Raw genomic sequence first — 24,661 nt, forward strand, 5'->3', positions numbered from 1 at the left:
AGCAAGGAGTAACTTAGGTTACTTTTATAAGTCACTAAGTTGAGCGAAACCGCGGGGATCAGCTAGTCGTTTCATAACATCCAGTCTGCCTATCGATCAATCAAAAGATATGACCAATATGTTAAATTGGTGTTTGACAAGTAAAAATTAAGTACATGACATTAAAATAAAACATATTCTTTTAATTATAATTTTGTATTTTTCATGTTTAATTTTGTTCTTATCAACAGCAATCAAAAACATAACATTTTTTATTAGAAACAAAATTTTTATCAGCCTGTATATCTTATCACTACTCTACCTTGCCATATGAGCAATCTACCAAATTACATTGACAGTCAATTTTATCTAAAAACAACCTTAACTCAACCACATAAAGTCCAAACTCTTATTATTGAACTGCTAATAAAACTTGGTAGGGACGTACATTACGACCAATTTACGTTGACCTCCCTCGCCCCCCGTTCCAATGTTAAATTAGTAGAGCAAAGGTGAATCGCATATAATTTGAGAGGTCAATTGTTACTGGTCACATCACGTTCGGATTTTGAAAACTTGAATTAGTTATTCATTCGCGAGTCGGACGTCGCGAGCGTCGGCCATATTGTTTTTTTATTTTTTTTATTTATAATCTGTGTCACATCGGTCGTGCTAAAGACAGTTTTCGGAGGGAAATATTTGTGGATTTTTGTGTTAATTTTTACGAAAAAAATAGTGTTTTTATGGAATTTTCTGTGCATGTAAGTTTGTTTACTTTATTATTTCGTGTTTTTCAATGCGTAATGCTGATTGCTAAAGTGTTCGTGTATATTTTTAGGCGACTAATGTTTTATCATAAACTTGAGTTATCTACTAAAAATCAAGGTTGATTAACGTCATTGGTTTAGGTATTCTTACGTATACTTATATCAACAGGCCGTGACAGTCCACTGCTAGACAATGTAACCAAGTATTGTATTGTGAACCTGGTTGAAAAAGAGTAACCTATGGAGTTTCTTGCTCGTTCTTCTCCATAGGAATCTACACTTTGGAACGAGCAAATAGAGCAACTAGAGGACTAACCGACAGACAGACGTTTTTAATATTATTATATTTGCTTTGACGTTCAAAAGTGCCTTCCTGGTCTATTTGAAATAAATAATTTTGACTTTGACTTTGATTTTGTGAGCCTCCTCTACATAAGAGGGATTTGCCATAATCTTGTAGCGAGTTGGAGATTGCAGTATAAAAGGTTCAGGTTTATCAGAGAGCGCTGCTGCCCGGTCTCTGTCTAATGTGTAGTCCCTTAGTCGGGTATGTAACACCCGCGGTGAAGAGTAGTGGTGTTGACAATATGTCTTCAAAGACAAAGTCTTTCAAAGACATTTAGGAACAATAAGAATGAAATATTAACGCAATCTCTCATCATATCTTACTAATATTATAAATGCGAAACTTTGTCTGTATGTTTGTTACTCAATCACGTCAAAACGGCTGAAGGGATCGGGATGAAATTTGGAACAGGAGTAGATTATAGTCTGGAATAACACATAGGCTACTTTTTATTCTCCGAAAACGCGGGCGAAGCCGGCGGCAGAAGCTAATACATAATTTCATAACATTTAAATTATTTTATTTAGCTATGACTCATGGAAAACATATTTTTCAATATGCTACAGACAATAATTAGCGTGGCATAATGAATTAGGTATGTTAAAATAGAACCTATTTGTAAATTCCTTAACTAAAAATGTCTTTCTTACATAATATTCACATGTAAACAAGGGCATGGTGACAAAAGACTAGGGATGCTTTTCCACCAGAGATGTGCTATGTAGCTATGTGACCGTTTCCACTGATACTAAGCTATGTGAGGAAGATGTGCAGCTCGAGTATGCGATGTATCGATAGTAGGGAAGCCATCCATAGCACGCATCTTTCTATATAAAAGACATAGCTTAGCTTAATATGATTGGTGGAAGCCAAACGCATGCACAACAACGTACCATAGCACAAATCTGGTGGAAAAGATAAGGGTTTATCTGCCGTTTTTAACGACAGTGTGGATTACATCTATCTCCACCCCTATTCCCGCGGATGTCATATGCCCGACTAAGGAAATGTCGTTCTTTGAAAAACCTGAACCTTTTATACTGTGATCTCCAGCCCACCTAATAAGAGAGATTATGGCAAACCCCTCTTATGTAGAGGAGGCTCATAAGCCAACAGTGGACTGTCACGGGGCTGGCTGTTGATTCCGGAGCTGCGGACTACCTAGCGAGTTACCGTGGCTCCGGTTCGAAAAGCAGGAGTAGGAACGGGGTGGTTTTTAGTCAATAAGAGTCTGACACTCCCTCTCGCCTCGTCCAAGGCGGGAGAAGTCATTGGATGATTTTCCCCCCTTTAAAAAAATGGGACTGTTGATGAGCTGATGATGCAGGTACCGTAATGGCATTGGTATGTTATGATGCATAATTTGTATGCATTATGCTGTCATACCCGTTCTAACTATAGTTCTGATATCATCGAGTTATTTTTCCTGATAGCTAAATAGCTAATTGGTTAGGTACAAATAATAATTACTATCAGATGTACTTATTATATTAAACTAACTAACTGATGCCCGCGGCGTCACTCGCTTGGTTAACGGACATTTGTGACTATAAATAATTTCAAATTAAAATACCTACCTAATGCAATTTTTTGCACAGTTTCATCAGCATAGAATATGAATTTTAGTATATAACTTTTTATATGTTCCAATTTTCGAATATAAAAGTAGCATAAGTTATTTCTTAGTACATCAGCTGCCTGGCAATACACTTCCGTCAAAATCGGTAAAGCTATTTCAGAGATTAGGCGGAAGAAACAAACAGATAGACAGATAGAAATTGTAAACATGTGATTTTGGTATATGCATGTAGTAAAAAGGTTATTTCAATATTACAAACTGACACTCCAATTTAAGAGTAACGATGGAATTTCTTTCTCATTCTTCTCCATTCGAAACTACACTTTGGAACAAGCACCTAGCTTCACTGACAGACAGACTGACGGACAATTCAATTTCACGTTTCATGTCAAAAGAGCCTAACTTAGGATTAATGAAATAAATGCTTTGACTTTGACTTTGAAATACGATAAATAGACTATACATTATACAACGCAAAAAGTATTTTCAAATTCAATTCAGTAATTCCGGAGATTAGCGCGTGCAACAACAATAAGATTCATCAATTGAGGGCCATCCAATTGTTTATTTATCATAATTAATAATTAATTACCTGTTAATTGTTTTATTCTAGAACTATTTAAGTATGCCTTAATTGCATAATAAGGACATTGGACAATGATAACACATATTTCACCAAAGAATTGACATAATTCCTCGCTTTTGTAATCTCCGAAGGGATATGCAGAGGTGCACATTACGGCACGTAATGCCGCTATACAATGTACACCCACTTTTCACCATTTGTGTTATAAGTCCCATGTAATAGGTGGTGAGCCTATTGTCATATACTAGGCACAATTCCAGACTCCTTGCTACTACTGAGGAATTTTTGAAAACTGACAAAAAAAATGTTTCGGTTATTTTTTCACCAAAATATCGACATAAATTCTCGCTTTGTAATTCCTGGAGAGGTAGGCAGAGCACTTATACATTGTAACACCAATTTTTTCTATATACCCTGTACCGAAGTACGCTTTATTAAGTAAACGTTTTATCCAAAAATGATTTACAATTAATAAAAATAGAGGAAAACATTAATTAGGCCAAGTATTGATACGAGTGTTACTACGGGCAAAAGCTAGTATTGCCGAAATGTCAGTCGTTCCCCCTTACTTAGTAATTAGGTCAGATCTTATGGGTATTTTTATAGCGTCTTTTAGAGGTTCATTTCGGGTTTATGGGGAATTATACGCATCATTGACTTAGTCGTAATATAGATACGAAGTATTTACGTTTTTTTTTTCATGATATGTTTACATGGTAGCCGGTAAATGAGCCGACGGATCACCTGATGGTAAGCAATCGCCGCCGCCCATGGACACCCGAAACACCAGAAGCGTTACAAGTGCATTGCCGGCCTTTTGGGGGTTAGGAATTTAAGGGTTGTTGGGGAATCAGGAATTGGGAAGAGGGGTAATTGGACCTCCAGTAACCTTACTTACACCAAGAAACACAACGCCGGGTCAGTGCACGCTGCTCATGATGAAGAGTTCCTCTGTGACTCGAAACTAGTAGAGTTTTTCTCCATTAATATACGTGAATAAACCGTGATTTTTCGTAAACAAATGTATTAACTGTTCATCAGTAGAACACGTTAACCTCATTGCAAAAACCACACAACCAACATCACAATAAAATGGCAAGTTAAAAAATAATAATACCGTGTTCCATAGCCTTATCTCTTATCACTCTACGATAACAGATATCAAATATAGATAACTAGAATTGTCATTGTCTAGGCACTTGTGGGCTTCGGCATTTAACCGTACACTGGGAGTGTAATCCTTTTATCTATATAAAGCTGATACATTCACAAAGACCTACCGACCTTTACAATGTAAACAGCAATTCATGTGCCAATGTGATCGGCGACGGCGACCTCTCGCGTCCGGCATTGGTTCAGGCTATAGTGTGGAGTGAGGGGGACTGGGATGCCATCTCCTCCTTCTGCGATGCAGACATGCTAGCTGAGGAGAGAATGAAACTCCTCACGCCCTAGCCGTAGCGAGAGACACTACGGGCGTTGAGGATCGCGCGACGGTCTCCGGTCACCGTAAGTCACCGTAATCTGCGGACGGCGAGCAAGGTTGGCTCGGCGACCAGAACTGGCCATCAGAACACCACAGATGAGGGGCTACTTAGTGGGTTAACGAAGCTCTGGCTTGAAAAGCAAGAGTAGGAACGGGGTGGTATTTAGTCAGTAAAAGTCTGACACTGTCTCTCGCATCGGACGACACATGTACTTAGGTATCGTCATGAGCTAATGTTCACATGTAAACAGCAGCTCATGTAGTGCAGAGATTGTCCAGTCAACAAGCATGTAGCGTAGACTGTCCCGGCGACACACGTACTTAGGTATCGTCATGAGCTAATGTTCACATGTAAACAGCAGCTCATGTAGTGCAAAGATTGTCCAGTCAACAAGTATGTAGCGTAGACTGTCCAGGCGACACACGTACTTAGGTATCGTCATGAGCTAATGTTCACATGTAAACAGCAGCTCATGTAGTGCAGAGATTGTCCAGTCATTTGGGTGCAGCAAGGTGGACTGTCCAGGCGACACACGTATGGATGTACTAAGATATACTGATATATATCTATACATATAAACGGAAGCTTTACAAACAAACCAATCAATCAGATATGATGTTTATCACAAAGATCGATATAAAGAATTCTCTGAAAAATCTACTATTTTACTAAAAGAGAGATCTTATCAAGTTTTGATCGTTGTAATTAAGTTTAGGTATATGCAATATGCAACGTCACGCCTTTTATACCCGAAGGGATAGGCAGAGGTGCACATTACGGCATGTAATTTCACCATTTGTCTTATAAGTCCCATGTATTATACTGGTCACAATGCCATACTCCATGCTAATACTGAATAATTAAAATGATGTTAGTGTAAGCTATACGCAAGAATTGCTCTTTAAAGATTTGCCATCATACCGAACCGACGTGAAACAACGCTTGCGTTGTGTTTCATTTTGTGAGAGGAGGCCTAATTACCCCCTTCCCAATCTTTCCAAGCCCCGATTCCCCCACAACCTTTAAATTCCTAATCCCCAAAAGGTCAGATATACAATAATAACAGTTATTCTTTAGTTTTAGGATGTTTTAAAACGTAGTTTTATTTTTATTTCCAAATTATTTTGACAAAATTACGTTCAAGGTGACACCGAGATTAATTGGAGTAGAGATTAGCAATAAATATTAACTTTTTGATAGTATAAAGATTATGATAACAATTATCCGAACCACCATGGGCGGTGATATGGAAAATCCAACCTTAATCCGTCGAGATAGGGATGTTTATATGCGGTTGATTGCAAAATTTATTAATATTTTGGAAAATTTTCTATGAAAATTGATGTCAAAAGTGCATGATGCATTAGGCTAATATTTGGTGCTTATAATTAGGTATAACCTTGGTTTCTTCTGTAAAAAATAAGACAGAACCTTCCTTTTTGTCATAGTTGGGTAAAAATTGCTTTTAATGTCTTAGCTATAATATCAAAATAGGGATGATGACGGGGTATGAAAATTAAAAATCTATTTAGTCCGTCAATTTGATAATGAAAAAATATTAGACACGTATATCTTTTATTTTGTCATATAAGATAACAATACTTAGATAAAACGAATCAAAGTTTAGGAGTGGGAGCAAATACGTCATTTCTACGTATAAAACATACATAGAAGTGACGTTACGCGTCACTATATTTAAAATCGATATATCTCCCAAAGTATTTATATGTTTCCGTAAGAAAATAAAAAATACATGTGTAATATTTTAAAATAATCCACAAGACGGACATTCAAATAAAAATTAATCCATTGAGTGTAGTTTTATTTATATAAAATAATAAATTATAATAATTGATAAGGCAAAACCAAAAAATATTTTGATTTACCCTGATATCAATATTTAATAATCGGATAATCCAAAAAATGACTTTGGTTTGTCATAATTTATTTTTACAATACTTTTGATGCCCTCTTTATCTAAAAGGCAATAAGTATATGAAGTGACGTAACAAATATTATCTACCGATATATTCATTGATATCATTTTAGTTCGATGACACATCGGTAACACCGCGTGACAGTCCACTGCTGGACTATAAAGGCACGCGTCCACAGGCCCGCATCGTACGCATCGCACGCAACGGATTTTAGTTTGTCTTGTATAGAAACTCATACAACTGCGTCCACTGATCCGCATCGTACGCATCGCACGCAACGGATTTTAGTTTGTCTTGTATAGAAACTCATACAACTGCGTCCACTGATCCGCATTGTACGCATCGCACGCAACGGATTTTAGTTTGTCTTGTATAGGAACTCATACAACTGCGTCCACTGATCCGCATCGGACGCATCGCACGCAACGGATTTTAGTTTGTCTTGTATAGAAACTCATACAACTGCGTCCACTGATCCGCATCGGACGCATCGCACGCAACGGATTTTAGTTTGTCTTGTATAAAAACTCATACAACTGCGTCCACTGATCCGCATCGTACGCATCACACGCAACGGATTTTAGTTTGTCTTGTATAGAAACTCATACAACTGCGTCCATTGATCCGCATCGTACGGACCGCATCATCGGCAATGCCTACATGCGATGCGTACTGATGACGTCATACGATGCGGTGTGAACGCTTATCTTAAGCCTCCTGTACATGAGATGGCTTGTCATAATACACGCGCTTGACAGGCGGGTTGGAGATCGCAGTTTAAAAGGTTCAGGTTTATCATAGAGCGCTGCTGCTCTGTCTCTGTCAAATGTGTAGGTAGTCCCTTAGTCGGGTATATGACACCCTTGGGGAGAGTGGAGGTAGCGACAAATATTTTATTCATTACCTTCTCAACATAATTTTAATACTATGACAATAATAAAAAAAAATTAGATAAAAAAGGGAATCGCCTTCAACATTTCAAATGCGAACTTTTCTCCTAAGTCTGAAAAATATTATGCTAAAAACCGCATCAAAATCGGTTCAGCCAAACGCGAGATAATCGCGCACAAACATACATATATACATATAAATCAAACTGAGAACCTCATTTTTTGAAGTCGGTTAAAAATATAACTTAGTCTGACTATAAAAGTAAAAAGAACTCATTAGTTTTGTAGTCAGTTAACCGTATGACACAATGTATTTATGTTTAACTGTGCAAATGGTTTCGCATCTGTGTAAACTAACTTTAGTTAAAATGCAACAGTTTTATTTTAACCTTGTACATCTAGTTTATACTAGTAGTTAAAACAATTGTTTTTGTAACGCAGTCATGTATACGGGCGAGATATATTATGTTAACATTTTTATATATAACTTAGTACTATACTGTATATACTTTTTTGTTTACCCCCAAAAGGCCGGCAACGCACTTGTAACGCCTCTAGTGTTTCAAGTGCCCATGGGCGGCGGCGATTGCTTATCATCAGGTGATACGTCAGCTCGTTCATAAAAAAATATGTTTCATATGTTATTCATATGTTTCATAAAAAAATAACTAACGGGTGGGCAGAAGTATTAAGGCTTTTTTGTTTTAAGGGGCAAAAACACTCAATGTCTTCTCCCGCCTTGGGTGAGGTGAGAGGGAGTGTCATACTCTTACTGACTAAAAACCAACCCCGTTCCTATTTCTGAAATAATACGACTTATTGGTTTTATTTTTTCGACATACATCATACTAATATTAATAGCAATGTGAAAATTTGTTTGTTTGCATAAATTTGTTCATCATTCACGCTGAAACTACTAAACAGTTTTTGAAGATCTTTGGTATATACATAATACATTTTTTTTATTTTTATATTTTTATACCATTAACACAAGTTTGCGTTACGTTTAACGAAATCGAAACATTGTCTCTGCCTACCCCCATGGGAGACAGGCGTTAGGTTATGTATGTACATATGTAAATACTTTTTACCCGACTGCGCCAGAAGGAGGGTTATGTTTTTCGAGAGTATGTATGTATGTATGTATGTATGTATAATTGTTTGGCACGCTCTGCAGCCTAAACGGCTTGATGGATTTTGACTTGAGAGGTGTCGTTAGATTCGTATTTACTGTGAGAGTGACACTGGATATATCAAAATGTTTAAAAAAACAAAATGGCGGATTTTTGGCGCCAAATTCGAATATTGCTCACTCTCTAGCTTGAACGACTCGATGGATTTTGGCTTGAGAGGTGTCGTTAAATTCGTATTTACTGTGAGAGTGACACTGGATATATCAAAATAATAAAAAAAACAAAATGGCGGATTTTTGGCTCCAAATTTGAATATTGCCCACTCTCTAGCCTGAACGACTCAATGTATTTCAGCTTGATAGAGGTCGTTTGATTCGTATTTACTGTGAGAGTGACACTAGATATATCAAGTATAATAAATAATAAAACTAAAAGAAAATAAAATAAAAAAGGTAATTTAAAAAACTAAAAAACCCGACTGCGTTTCTTTATAACATGAAAATGAAAAAACCCTAAAACAAGAATACAAGAAAAATTTAAGCAGTCGGGACCCATTCTAGAAAGCCAGCCGTATGTGCCCCCACTAGGTCTTCATAATATTTAGAATTAAATTTCTCTTGTATTCTTGTTTTAGGGTTTTTTCATTTTCATGTTATAAAGAAACGCAGTCGGGTTTTTTAGTTTTTAAATTACCTTTTTTTCATTTCAACTCAACTCATGACTTATTCTACCTACCCTACTACTGTTATAGTATGAAGCTATTCATTCCCGCTCGATATGACCTTGCCATGTACAACGCACACGGGTTTCGGATGGGTGACCGCGATGAATCAGTTTTTCATTACATTATACCGCGCTTTCATTTCCGCTCGTAAACTAGCTGTGTGTGGATAAATATCAAACTCTAAACGTGCAGAGTAACTATACATTAGCTACCAACCCTACTCTTCCTGTGGGTGTATTATACCGATATATATACGAGACTGAGAACAGAGACCGAACAGCAGCGTTCTCTGATACACCTGAACCTTTTAAACTGCGATCTCCAACCCGCCTGCCTACTGATATTATGGCAAACCCTCTCATGTAGAGGAGACTCATAGTTCAGCAGTGGACTCCCAAGGACTGTTGATGTTGATCACAAACTCCTTCATATAATATCATATCAATATAAATATATCTCTAACTTGATATTCTTCAAACGAATCAAAAGGCCGATAAAGCATCTATATCATTAGTATAAGTTTGCTTTACGTTTAAAGCAATCGAAACGAGAGCGCGTTCGGCGCTCTGATTGGTTGGTTTATTCAAGCCGGCCAATCAGTACCCTTAGTACAAGTTTGCTTGACGTGGTTTACATGGTTTACATGATTTGTTCATTGGCGCCGATCAGTCAGCCGTCTATCAGTAATCAGTTTCGATTTCGTAAAATAAACCACCAGGTGACCTTTCTCTTCGTTTGCCCCCTATTCCATAAAAAATACACTCATACTAAGGGTACAGACGGTATCTCATCTAGTGTTAAGGCGGCGGCGATTGCTTACCATCAGGTGATCCGTCTGCTCGTTTACCGGCCTATACCAAAAAAAAAAGCGTCACGTTTTTTGCGTATACGCACCTGTTCCCCTGTTTAAATTTAGGGGAACACAGTTGGCTCGACCGTTACGAAATAAAACAGGTGTAATCGCAATGCGTATACGCATCGCGTTTTAAAATCAAATGGAATTAATACTAGCTTTTGCTTGTGACTTCGCTTGGTTTAGGTTTGTATTATTTCGTAAACTAAATTGTTCTGTGTGAGCAGACAATAGGACATTAAAAAATGTATTGCATACAAAATGTTCTATACTGCTTCGTTAATCGAGGCGACTGGGGTCTCAAGTGCGACTATCGAGCATGGGATTTGATTCTCGGGTTGCAACCCCGGTGTTTTTTACAATTTTTCGAATATAAGTTTTTAAACTGACATGGTCACTAACACTATTATTAGAACTTATGACGGGATATGGCACTTGCAACAGTGCCGAAATATCGAAAACTCACCAAAGTGAATAAACATGGTAAATATCCCGTCATAAGTTCTAATAATAATTTTTCGAATATTTCTCATTTCGGTATTTCCGAACCGATACGACCTATAAAACTTCAAGAAAAGAGCATCTTCCTTTTTAAAAGACCAGCACTTGTAACGCCTCTGGTGTTTCAAATGTCCATGAGCGGCGGCGATTGCTTACCATCAGGTGATACATCTGATCGTGTTCCATAAAAAGACTAAAATCAGGAAATATTATCTAGGTAGATAATTAAGTGTTCGAGTATCTACACACACGACGGAATAGCTGTAAACAGCACGTTCCCACATACTATGTATGTAATGTAGATTGATAACGCGATAGCCGTAACCTTGAGTATCGTATGAAAAGAAATTCTTACGTTTATTACTTCATTTTATTATATTATTACGTGTGTGTGTATGTAATATATTTTTAAATTGCTTTTCTGCCAGATATGTGCTATGTAGCCATGCAGCGAAGATGAAATAGCTACCTAAGCTGTGAAACTATGTGAGCGTTTCTATTGATATAAGCTATGTAACAAGTGAGATGTACTGTGAAGATGCGCTGTCGCAAAATGGAACATGCGCAGCTCGAGTATGCGATGTATTGATAGTAGTAAAGCCATCCATAGCACACATCCATAGCACGCATTTTTCCATATAAAAACATAGCTTAGTTGAACCCGTTTCCACCAGTGCAAAGCTATGTGTACCAATGAATATGATTGGTGGAAGCCAAACGCATCCACAGCAACGTAGCATAGCACATGTCTGGACGAATATCACTCTTAGGTGAGGAAAGAGGGAATATCAGACTCTTACTGACTAAATACCACCTCATTCCTACTTTTACTTCGACCTGAAACCCCTGTAAACCGCTAGGTCGCCACCAATAGCTCCCTGTAAAGTAAGATTTTACATATCAATAATCAAATTCTTTCTTTATTTACAGGTAAAATAATGTGAAGCCAGAAAACTATGAGACAGATATAAATTAACTAAAAGACTGAAAGTGATGTAAAGACAATATATATCACAATGTCTGAAAAAGAGGAACATAAGGAAGGTCCTGTGACGGCTGAGGATCTGCCTATGACATTTCAAGTAAGTTACCTTTATAATATACTATGTTCTGCTAGCGGATTCGCCCGCAGTCCCGTGGAATATAGAGTAGCCTATGTATTACTCTAGATAATAATCTACCCCTGTTTCAAATTTCATCCTGATCCCTTCAGCTGTTTGGCGTGATTGAGTAACAAACATACACACAAACTAATAATCAAATACTTAATTTTATTTTTTATAATTACATAACTAACCCAACAATAGGTAGGTACTATAAATGTGATGTACTATAAGTATGTGCAGCTGTATGCATGTTTGTATCAAAGTAGACTATGTGTGACTCTAGACCATAATCACCCCTGTTTCAAATTTCATTTTTATGTTTCAGCCGTTTTGACGTGATTGAGTAACAAATTTACAAATAAACACACAAACTGTCGCATTTATATCAAACTACCTTCTGCCGGCGGCTTCGCCCACGATCTAAATGTATTTTATGTGTTATTCTAGACCATAATCTACTACTGTGCCAAATTTCAACCCGATCCCTTCAGCAGTTTTGACGTGATTGCGTAACAAACATACACGCAGATTAATAATCAAATACTTAATCTTATATACATACTTAAGGTAACAGGTGAAATTAGGTATATGTGTAGATGTATGCATGTTTGTTCAAAGTCCAAGTCAAAATTATTTATTTCAAATAGACCAGGAAAACATTTTTGAACGTTAGAGCAAATATAAATAATATTAATAAAGTCTGTCTGTCGGTCAGTCCTCTAGTTTCTCTATTTGCTCGTTCCAAAGTGTAGATTCCTATTTAAAAGAACGAGCAAGAAACTCTATAGGTTACTCTTTTTCAATCAGATTCACAATACAATTCTTGGTTACATTGTTTCGATTGCTTCAACTATGTGAGACTGTGTTACTTTTTCACGCCAAAACTACTTAACAGACTTGAATAAAATTTGCCACAGAGATAGATTTTATACTGGCAGAAGCCAGTGACTCACAATTTATTGTGACATGGTCGAGTCGTGTTAATTGACATTATTAAACATGATTAAGTTAGTAACGACTACCACATTAATTGGGTACACCATTGCCTACCCATTTGTAATAATCTTAGTAAGTATATATAACTTAGAAAAAGTCGTATTGGTATTTTCCGTTTAATGTTTCGATTCCTCGCATTCATACATGAGAAGCTCAGAGGCTGCGGACTACCTAGCGGGTTTACCGGGGCTCCGGCTCGAAGGGCAGAAGTAGGAACGAGGTGGTTTTTAGTCAGTAAGAGTCTGACACTGTCTCTCGCCTCGCCCAAGGCGGGAGAAGTCATTGGATAATTTTCCTCCATTAAAAAATGCATGTGTGTCATCCAGTGGCTTCTCCCACCTTGGATGAGGCGAGAGGGATTGTCAGACTCTTACTGACTAAAAACCACCCCGTTCCTACTCCTGCTTTTCGAGCCGGAACCCCGGTACACCCGCTAGGTAGTCCGTAGCAGGCATCAGCCCTACTGGGCCCCATCTGTGGTGGTCTGATAGCTCTTTGAAGCGCGCGTGGAACACAACACGCCGCATGCACGGGTCTAGTTCTGGTCGGGGACTATCCTTGCTCGCCATCGGAGATCGTCTCACGATCCCCGAAGCCTAAAGTATCTCTCGCGACGGCTGGGGCGTGAGAAGTTTCGTTCCCTCACGCACCCCGCCTCCTCCTTAGCTAGCATGACTAACCTAACGCCCTAGGCACTTGCCAAGTTAGCTAAGTTAGCCTCTTTTTTTGTTGACGGGGTTTTTTTCTTGTATATCTAATTTTGCAAGCCTTATGGTAGGATATGGTCAATGCTCCTTTTGTCTATAAGATCTACATGTATGTACCCATATTCGCAGAAATAAATTACATAATTTGAATTTGGGGAAACCTTCAAAATGCGCCTAGCTTTTTGGGAAAAAAAAATAGGGAGTGTAGAATTTTTACCGCACTAAAACCTCCCCGGTGGTCACCATTGCCGTATTATTCCTTTGCCTAGTTTGCCTTAGAGATAGTCCGGCCCTGCATACAACTGTAACACATATAGACTGCACGGTTGGCGCGGTGGCTGGGCAAGTGGCTGCCGTGCAACGTGTCGCGGGTTCGATTCCCGCACGGAACAACTCCTTGTGTGATCCACAGATTGTTGTTTCGGGTCTGGGTGTTATGTGTATGTGAACTTGTTTGTTTGTAAACGCACACACGACACAGGAGAAAATCCTAATGTGGGGCAACGTTAAAAAAATACCATAAAATGTACCAACATTACAATACTAGCACACTGATGCTCATTATGCATAGTAGACTGACGTCACTTCCTCCCACAACAATGGTGCTCGGTATAATTGGGTTTATTTATTATCTATGCAACATAGATGAGATACACTTGATATATTGTACTCTAGTTTGTTAATCTACATTCGTATATGAATGGAACAATTTAAATTGCAATCTCCAATCTGTTCGCCAAGTGTGGAGATTACGGTAAATCCTGTTGTTAATATTATTATCATACACTAATTTATTTTTATAGTCTGATATATGTAAAGTATCCTTTTGAACGGCTATCTCCAATCTGTTGGCCAAGTGTGGAGATTAAAGCAAATCCTGTAGTTGATATTATTATAATGTACTAATTTATTCATATAGTTTGGCATACCAAGGTTTTGTTGTTGTTGCAGTCAAAAGGTTTCTTTACATATGTGTATCTAATAAGTTTGTCAAGTGTGGAGATTATTAGAAACTGTCTTATACTGTATGACTGGTGAGATACGTTCAATACTTATGGAGAGTACTCGGTACTCGATTCTCGTTAACTTGATATAAAAAAAATAGGTGCTTAATTTTTTATCGAAATGTCTCTAAAAATCGATGTAGGTAGGTAACAGCAGTACAGTGTTGTAGGTATCTATGTATTCTGTGTTGAGAGCGACCCGTGCGTCCGCGCGGTGTCCAAGTATTCCGCAGTTAAATAAATAAATACTGGACTCTCGGTGTACTGTGTACGAAGTTTACTAAGAAGTTATTTAATATTTCATTTTTATGTTATTTTATTTCATAATATATGTTCGCATACTATCACGTCCTCAAATATTGAATGTATCTCACCAGTTAGTCTGTATAGAAGAGGCCTATAATATATTTTTGACTACCAGACGAATAGCAAAATATCACCGTTATTATAAAAAAAAAAAACAACTTAGTTCATAGAAGTAACATTTCACTATCATTACGACTAATTAAAAAACCGCGCACGCCTGTATAGTTCCGTTGGTTGTACCTTATTGGGGAATGGGTCAGGTAACATAACTTCACGCAGGGGTAGGCAGAGGTGCACGTTCGAAGTCTTAACATCCTTTTGTCATTTATTATGTTTTTTATTTATACTATTTGGTGATGTAGAGAAGGTTCATTTCGATATAAGTGTTTGTTATAATCTCCAAGCTTGACAGGCGATTGGATATTGCAAAAGGTTCAGGGGGTCTATTCTAATTCGTCGAAACTAAGCAGATTTCATACTACAATTCTATTTATTTAATTTAACTTAACAATATAACAATTTAACTTTCGTGAACAAAAATGAACGAATAAAATGAAGATAAATAAATATATTTTGATTTCAAATTAAAAATAAAACGTTATTTTAAGTAATTTTATTAGTAACTAGCTTTTGCCCGCGACTTCGTTCGCGTGGAATAGTGACTTCCGGCAAATTTTCTTCTCTTCAAAAATGAGATGTGGAAGATATTCCAGGGAACTCTTCAAAAATCAACATAATGAGCTCTGCGTTTGAATTTAATAGATGTATACTCACTTAGGGCATTGAAAAAATAGTTTAAAAACGGACTTAAACTAAAGAAATATTATAATCTTTCCGAACTTAAGATGAAAACTAACTTAAAACTAAAGAAAGCTACGAATTACGAATTTATAACAATTAAAAAATAAATTATATTACAACCTATCCTCTATGCTATAATAACCAAGCTTAAACTAAATAATTTAAAAGAAACGACTTAAATCTAATCTAATTAATTTATAAATTAGACTTACAATTTTATTAAAAAAACTAACTACAGTAACTACTAATAATCGATATCAAACTAAACCTACGTTAAATAGTTTAACCAGAAAACCAGGAAAACCCAATAAATAAACTTATTAATTGACAAATACAACGAAACCAATTTAGAATATACGAAACAGCAGGACCACTACAGACAAAAAAAATCATACGACTGATAATAGTACTTTTTCTACGATAGTACCGAAGCGCTCGGCCGATAAATGAACGGCCAACCAAATGAATGTAACGAAACCATAGCGCGATCTATTTCGATCCCAACGCCATCTATCGAGGATAAAGACAACTTGGATTATTTATTTATACAGTAGAAGCTCTTTATTCGCGGGGTATGCGTTCCGTAAATATGCCGCGAATACAGAAACCGTGATCGCCATCTGTATGTCCGGAATAAATTTATTTCTTATTTTTATTTTTTGATTTTTGAAATAAAAGTAAAAACTATCCTATGTCCTTTCTAAGGTTCTAAACTATATCTGTACCAAATTTCAACCAAATCCGTCAAATAGTTGCGGAGATTATTGGTATAAGCATAGAATAGTGTTCGACGTGATTCTTTAATTTGACATAACTTTTTTATTTATGAACCGATTGACATGAAACAAACACTAAATGTTAATTGAAGCATACCACAATATATTCGTGAAAACCGCATCCAACTCGGATCAGCCGTTTCTGAGATTAGCGCGCATAGACAAACAGACAAACAGATAAACAGACAAACAGACAAACAGACAAAAAAAAGTTAATTACATTTTTGGGTTCGACATCGATATAACAATAACCCCTGCTATTTTTTTTATTTTTATTTTCAATGTACAGACAGCACTTTTCTACGATTTTATTATATGTATAGATTGAATAAAACCTACGGCCGAAAATTAAACGAAACTTCCCATTCGAGAACTGGAGTAGCCCCCCAGGTTTATCAGAGAGCGCTGCTGCCGTGTCTCTGTCTAATGTGTAGTCCCTTAGTCGGGTATACTACACCCGCGGTAAAAGTGTTTGTGTGTGCTGTGGTGGCTCGGAGGTTTAAGACGCCCGTTTCTCATGCATGAGAGTTTGGGCTCTAAACCTAACAACGCCAAGTACCAATTAGACTTGTTCCGAGTTATATGTACTTTCTAAGATTATTTAGACACCACTGACAAACGGTGAAAAAAAAAAACATCGTGAGGAAACCTGGGCTTATAATTTCTAATTATAAGTTTGAAATCGCCAACCCGCATTGAGCAAGCGTGGCGATTAATGCTCAAACCTTCTCCGTGTGAGAAGAGGCCTTTGGTCAGCAGTGGCCACTTGTAGGCTGTTGATAAGTATGTGTTTTCCTATTAATAAGATTTTTTGTCAAGTTGGGAAAATCTTTTTGCCAATCATTGAGGCAGCTTAGTCATTAAAAGGAGTGTTTTGTTTTCTTGTCTATACTTAGTAGATAGCAAAGCGATTAGAAAAGTAAGGGTGCTTTTTCACCAGAGATGTGCTATGTAGTCATGCTACGAAGATGTAATAGCTAAGCTGTGAAACTATGTGACCGTTTCCACTGATATTAAGCTACGTAGCCGTGCGAGGAAGATGCGCAGCTCGAGTATGCGATGTATCGATAGTAGGGAAGCCATTCACAGCACGCATCTTTCCATATAAAAAAAATAGCTTAACTGAGTCTGTTTTCACCAGTGTTAAGCTATGTGTACCAATGAATATGATTGGTGGAAGCCAAACGCATCCACAGCAACGTAGCATAGCACATCTCTACCACATTAGGGCTGATGCCTGATCCGGAGCTGCGGACTATCTAGCGGGTTTACCGGGGCTCCGGCTCGAAAAGCAGGAGTAGGAACGGGGTGGTTTTTAGTCAGTAAGCGTCTGACACTCCCTCTCGCCTCGCTTAAGGCGAAAGAAGTCATTGTGTGATGTTCCCCCTTTAAAAAAAGCATAGCACATCTCTGGTGGAAAAGCCACCTTATACTCATGAGATAGCAAAGCGATTAGAAAAGTAGAGAACTATACGTTATAAGATAAAATACTTAGAGCTGAACATATTGATAAGATTATTAATTACTATTGCAATTGAAACAGTACGTTCTATTATAATGCTTGTGAGTATTTTAATATAATAATTAATAATTATCTTTAGAACGATTTAAATCATTTATTTATTTATTTAGTACATGGAGGACTTACAGCTAACAAAAACTTAATAAAAAAAGGAGGCAATAGTCACCAGAAAGCCAATTACAATCATTTGTCGTTGTTCATAGTCAAACTTAACTAAATAATTTATTTGTTTGTTGTCTAAGTTATTCAAAGAACTTGGTTCGTCTAAAAATGACATCCTTTTCCAAACTAAAACAGTTGGCTTATAAGTTATCATAGTTTAATACTGAAGCACTATGCAGGATAACGTAAGCAAAAATAAGGATTTGTAGTAATAAGAGTCAAAAAACTGTTATGTCGCCGACGACCAGAACCAGACCCGTGTGGGCGGCGCGTCGCTTTCCGCTCAAAGAGCCATCAGACCACTACAGATGGGGCCCAGTAGGGCTGATGCCTGATCCGGAGCTGCGGACTACCTTGCGGGTTTTCCGGGGCTACGGCTTGAAAAGCATGAGTTTCCCTCTCATCTCGCCCAAGGCGGGAGAAGTCATTTTACCCCTTGAAAAAAGGGTGTAAAAAAAACTTTTACGTGGATAACACATAAATTTCTGTAATGCAACAGGATTGAAACTGTAGGATTTAGATTTTTTTTTCTACTTTTTTCTGATAATAATTGGAACCTTGCTGATCACCTATTGCCACTTGGACGTTAGAAATACCGAAGTCATTAGAGGTTTAAAAAAACTCAGAGGCAAAAATGTTTAAATAATTTTATTAATTCCTTAATTGGTCTCACTTTCAGGTAAAATACTTGGGACAGAGCGACGCACGAGGACTATGGGGCATCAAGCACACGAGGAAACCAGTCGACCTCATGGTGTCTGCAGCTAAGGCATTACCTCCAGGTAACTCTAGATTTTAGAAACATTAATTACTTATTATAAAACTGTAGTTAGAGAGAATAATTGTGGGAGAACCATAATAATTAGGCACGAATATAATAATATAAAACAATTTTATGAGATAGATCAGATGGATCAACGGATACTTTTACCTTTTTTATAGTGTAAGCGGGGAAAAGAGGCGGATACCTGATGAAGGCAATCGCCACCGGCCATGGACACCTGAAACACCAGAGGCGTTACAAGTATGTTGCCGGCCTTTTGGGGATAAGGAATTTAAGGGTTTTTGAGGAATCGGACCATCCATCGGCATGGCCATGGGCCGGCTAGACCACGGAAAACCGACGTGAAACAACGCTTGCATTGTTTGAGTGAGGTTACCGAAGGCCTAATCAGCGATTCCCAACAACCCTTAAATTCCTAACCCCTAAAAGACCGGCAACACACATGTAACGCCTTTAGCATTTCAAATATCCATATGCAGCGGCGATTGCTTACCATCAGATAATCAGACTCGTTCACCAACTTACACCATTATTTATTTTTAATCACTCCTTTCTTTTCAGGCCAAGCCTTACCAATAGTAAAACTGATGATAGCATTAGATGGTGTCCACCTAGAACCAGTCTCCCATGGAACAAAAACTGACGAATTTGACCAGATGTCAGTGTTCTTCAACATAGAGTCCATCTCCTATGGAGTTCAGGACCTGGTGTACACCAGGGTGTTCTCCATGATAATAGTCAAGGATACTGCTGATGTCAAGGGTCTGAATCCGTTTGAATGTCATGGTTTTGTTTGTGAGTCCAGGTAAGATGGCTTTTTTTATTATTATTTTTTTTTTAAGTCTTTGACTGCCAATAGAAAACTGTTGAAGGCAAATCCTCCGCTAACGTCGGTCACCGGTGACCACCACGGCGTTTAATGTGTTAATAACTGCCTCGTTGGTCAAGTGATTGCAAGTAAAGAGTGTCGGGTTCGATTCCCGGTTTGGGCAAAGAATTGCTGAACTTCTTTTTCTTTTCGGTTTTTCAATAACTTTTTAGTACTAGTAGCACAGGATCCGCAATTGTGCCCGATATATGGCAATAATTGCTTTTTTTGTCTGACTGTTTGTTTGTTCTGACCAATCTCTGAAATGGCTCGGTTGATTTTTGGCAGGTAGCTGATGTACTAAAGAATAACTTAAGCTACATTTATGTTAGAAAAAACTGTTATTTTAGAAAAAAATAATACCCCAAAATCTATCGAAAGTCAGTATTCTACGCAGAAGAAGTCGCGGGCAAAAGCTAGTTTCATAACAAAAACAAAGATTACTTAAATTAAAAAAATATATCTCTAACCGCATTAGTCAATAACGAAATTCCCAGACAAGTTTTAAAAATGTCAAGAGATTACGAAAATAGATAGTAAGAGCTAACATGTAATATCTTCGAAAGTATTTCATCATTATATCGATTCGAAAGATACTTCACATTCTTGCACTATCTCATGTGAATCAGGTCAAAACATGTTGAGATAAGATGAATTCTGATATCTATCAATCATTTTGGAACGCGCCGGTAGACGAGCAGACGTATCACCTGATGGTAAGCAATAGCCGCCGCCCATGGACACTTGAAACACCAGAGGCGTTACAAGTGCGTTGCCGGCCTTTTGGGGGTTAGGAATAGATATCCCACCCACTCGCACCTGGGTGACTTCAAAGCCTGAATGAAATTCGTCTCGAAAAGCTGGAGTAGGAACAGGGTGGTTCCTAATCAGTAAGAGTCTGACATTCCCCTCAAGTCGCCCAATGCCGGAGAAGTCATTGGATGTTATTCCTGTTCAAAAATAGGCCACACCTCCCCACATTTAGCAGGCAGATTATAACTTTAAAAGGTTCAGGTTTATCAGAGAGCGCTGCCTAGGCTCTGCCAAATGTGTAGTACCTTAGTCGGGTATACGACACTCGCGGGGAGAGTAGCAATGGTGACATATGTAAACTACTTTTTGTTCAGGGGGAAAATTATCCAATGACTCTCGCTTTGGGCGAGGCGAGAGGGAGTGTCAGACTCTTACTGACTAAAACCACTCTGTTCCTACTCCTACTTTTCCGGTAAACCCGCTAGGTAGTCCGCAGCTCCAGTGTGTGCCGTAACGTCTTGGCTTACCATATACCTAACATTAAAACATGCATCAATGAAGTTAATCAATGGGTTTTGTATAATAATTTCAGGAACGCAGCGAGACGTTTGACGTACGCGTTAGCAGCAGCCTTCCAAGACTATTCTAGAAGAGTGAAGGCGTTACAGGCTAACGCTGGTAAGTCTCTTCTGTCATAATAATAATCTTAAGATGGAGAGCCATGCTTCCACATTAAAGCCGGCTCGACTGGAGTGATACGGCGGTTAGAGTTGTTGGAGAATCGGGGATTGGGAAGATTGGGAAGGGGGTAATTGAGCCTCCGGTCCTCACTCACACTGTCCTCTGAGTTTGTTTCGGCATTTCTTCTCAGAGTAGTCGGATAGGAAATGCCGGCCCCATCTAGTTATTTATGAGATTGACGTATTACATTGTAACCTATTTGCAAAAATAAATATCATTTATCACACAACGCAAGCGTTGCTTCACGTCGGTTTTCTGTGTGGTCTGTGTTCTTTCTGTGAGGATTGGTGGAAGCCAAACGCATCCACAGCAACGTAGCATAGCACATCTCTGGTGGAAAAGCAAGCTTAAAACTCTTTATGTATGTAATCTTACATCTAGTAAACTCTCATTTCATTTCATAACGCGTCACTCACGCCTTTAATCCCTGAAGGGGTAAGGCAGAGGTGCATATTATGGCACGTAATGCCGCTATACAATGTGGGTGTATATTGTACAGTTGTACATTTCACCATTTATGTTGTAAGTCTCATGTAATAGGTGGTGAGCCAATTGCCATATACTGGACACATTTCCAGACTCCGTGCTACTACTGAGCAATTTTCGAAAAACCGAAAAAAGCCCAGCAATACTTCGCCCGACCCAGGAATCGAACCCGAGACCCTTTGCCCGTCTAGTAACTAATCCTACAGTCTAGTAAACTCTATCCCGGTATATTTCAGATGACGGTTGGCTGTCTCCAATTCGAATCCTACAAAGGAAGATGACTGGGTAATTCTTCTCCGTTTCTGGAATATTTCCAAAATCTTTCCAATTGTTGGGTTGGTTACGGTCTTCTGAAGATGTGTGTCTTCTTCTGTCTATTATTGTAGCTCCAAATTTTGGTCTTTTCTTCTCTTTAAAGTGGTTCCGATTTATGAGTCTGATACTTTTGCGTTTTTGTTTGTTCGGTCTTCTGAAGATATCTGTTTTCGTCTGTCCATTGTTCTGATTCCAATATTGGATATTCTCTTTTCTCAAGTCTGATACTTATTTGGCGGTTTTAATATTGTTCTTGATGTGATGTCAAAACTTCAAAAAAATAGAATTGTGCGTTACTTAGCGGAAATCCATGCTACACTAACAATACAATGAATATTTAGTTTTATTCCGTTTAAAGATGTATTTCCAGCTGTGGTATGCAGCACTGCCCTCCCGCCTGCAATTAAATGCTCACGCAGTACGAGGTGCAGCACAAAAACACACCCACTTTTCACCATTTATGTTATAAGTTCCATGTAATGGGTGGGCCTATTGCCTTATACTGGACACAAATCAAGACTCCGTGCTACTACTGAGAAATATTCGAAAAATCGAAAAAAACCAGTAATACTTTGCCCGACCCAGAAATTGAACTTGAGACTCTTGTCTGGCAGTCGCGCTTGCGAAGATTCGACCAATGAGACATATAAGAGAGTTATTCATAATTTCCATGATTGGATTGAAATCGCAGTTTAAAAGGTTCAGGTTTATCAGAGAACGCTACTGCCCGGTCTCTGTCTAATGTGTCTCTTAGTCGGGCATATAACTCCCGCGGGGACAGTAGGGGTGATGACAAAACTTAAATCATTGGGTTTTTTATATTCTTCTTTATAACAAAACCGTATTCTTCTTTCAGAGTATGAAGAGCCAGTTCCCCCAAAGATGAGGTTTGCAATAGACCTGCGCACTCCAGAAGAAATAGAGGCGGACTTGGAGACGGAGGCGTAGTTACTGATAGCTATTTATATATTCTTCTGTATTCTGGATGAACTGGGTAATTGTTTTAGATTAATCTTACAAGTATTATAAAATGCGAAAGTTTGTGTGTATATTTGTTACCTACTACAACTAGCGTCACTGACTGACAGACTGACAGACAAGTAAAATTGACGTTTCAAAGTGTTTAATTTAGGATTAATTGAAATAAATGCTTTGACTTTGACTTTGTTACTTAATCACGTCAAAACGGCTCATAGGGATCGGTATGAAATTTGAAACAGAGGTAGATTACGGTCTAGAATGGTTGCCCAGTTTATTCAATTTACACATAGATTTACATAAGAAAACTGTTACGGGAATATATAATATAATAATGGTGCTATTTTAAAACAAAATAAAACTATAAAACAATGATTATTAAAAAGAAACATAAACTAGTTCTAGTGGCACATACTGGCGCACACACTGACAAAGTGACATGATTACTTAAACCATTCCTTAGTAACGATTTTGTATAGAAAACAAATGCTAAGGACTGGGTTAAGTAACCATTAAATTACTCTGAGTACGGTGGATAGATGATCGACGAATAAATCAACGGATGACGTCATAAATCCTACATCGCACATATGAAGTTTACATGCGAATAAACATGGATAAACAATCCCAACGAACAACAGTTGGGCAGAAAGCCCGCCAGGCTGAACACCTCGCCTGGTCGGAGGATCCTCCTTTTCTTAGGGAACTTTACTCTCTGTTCCCTAAACTAGTATTAGTCATACAATATTTGCTACATAGGTGCAGTAGCCAAAACTGAGGCAATTGATCGTACGCTCCAAAATTCTATGGTATACTAAATTAAATTATTATGTTATCGGCTTACTCACGTAACTGTTTGACGAGGAACTCGACTAGTTTCATGCCTACGGCTGCTCATAAATATGAGCCTCTAGCATGGCTTGAAACTAGTCGAGTTCCTCGTCAAACAGTTATGTGAGTAAGCCGATAACATAATAATTAATTTAGTATGTCTCACGAAATTTATATGGTACTAATTTATTCCCATAACAGTTAGAAAAGGACCATTCCATTAGATATTTAATATAACATAACATCACGCCATTTATTCTCCAAAGGGTTAGGCAGAGGTATGTATATTAATCGCCCGAATACTCAAACGCTACTCAATTTTAAGTTGTACTTAAATATCGTGCTATCTCTGTCATTTTATAAAGAATTGATAGTGACAGAACTACATTTGAGAGCGTCTTAAAATTGAGTAGCGTTTGAGTATTCGGGCATAATATTATAAACTAGCTGCTTCCGCACGGTTTCAACCGCTTTGCTCGGTTCCTATTGGTCGTAGCGTGATGTTTTATAGCCTATTACATTCCTCGATAAATGCACTATCCAACACAAAAATAATTATTCAAATCGGACCAGTAGTTCCGGATATTAGCGCGTTCAAACAAACAAACTCTTCAGCTTTATAATATTAGTATAGATGTGAAAGTTTGTTTGTTTGGATGTTTGTCCGTCAATCATGCTGAAACTATTGAACGGATTTTTATGAAATTTGGTATACAGATAGGGTATGAGCTGACTTGGGTGAT

General features: G+C 37.9%; 1 protein-coding gene across 1 annotated transcript; it reads left to right on the top strand.

Moving 5' to 3' along the window:
* Nucleotides 1–563: 563 nt before the first annotated feature.
* Nucleotides 564–23,160, top strand: LOC118279871 (uncharacterized). The gene is made up of 6 exons (XM_050702580.1): nt 564–740; nt 11,713–11,864; nt 18,842–18,944; nt 19,508–19,751; nt 21,160–21,245; nt 22,966–23,160. The coding sequence occupies exons 2-6, from the start codon at nt 11,799–11,801 to the stop codon at nt 23,055–23,057; spliced, it is 591 nt and encodes a 196-aa protein (XP_050558537.1). The 5' UTR covers nt 564–740; nt 11,713–11,798; the 3' UTR covers nt 23,058–23,160.
* The last annotated feature ends 1,501 nt before the right edge of the window (nt 23,161–24,661 follow it).

Source organism: Spodoptera frugiperda, chromosome 22 (genome assembly GCF_023101765.2).
Source record: "Spodoptera frugiperda isolate SF20-4 chromosome 22, AGI-APGP_CSIRO_Sfru_2.0, whole genome shotgun sequence".
NCBI classification, from domain to species: Eukaryota; Metazoa; Arthropoda; class Insecta; order Lepidoptera; family Noctuidae; genus Spodoptera; species Spodoptera frugiperda.

Coding starts and splice junctions, on each gene's coding strand:
- LOC118279871 (XM_050702580.1), top strand. CDS start 11,799: ATGTCTGAAAAAGAGGAACATAAGGAAGGTCCTGTGACGGCTGAGGAT. Junction 19,752..21,159: donor GGTTTTGTTTGTGAGTCCAG/GTAAGATGGCTT, acceptor TAATAATTTCAG/GAACGCAGCGAGACGTTTGA. Junction 21,246..22,965: donor GGCGTTACAGGCTAACGCTG/GTAAGTCTCTTC, acceptor TTCTTCTTTCAG/AGTATGAAGAGCCAGTTCCC.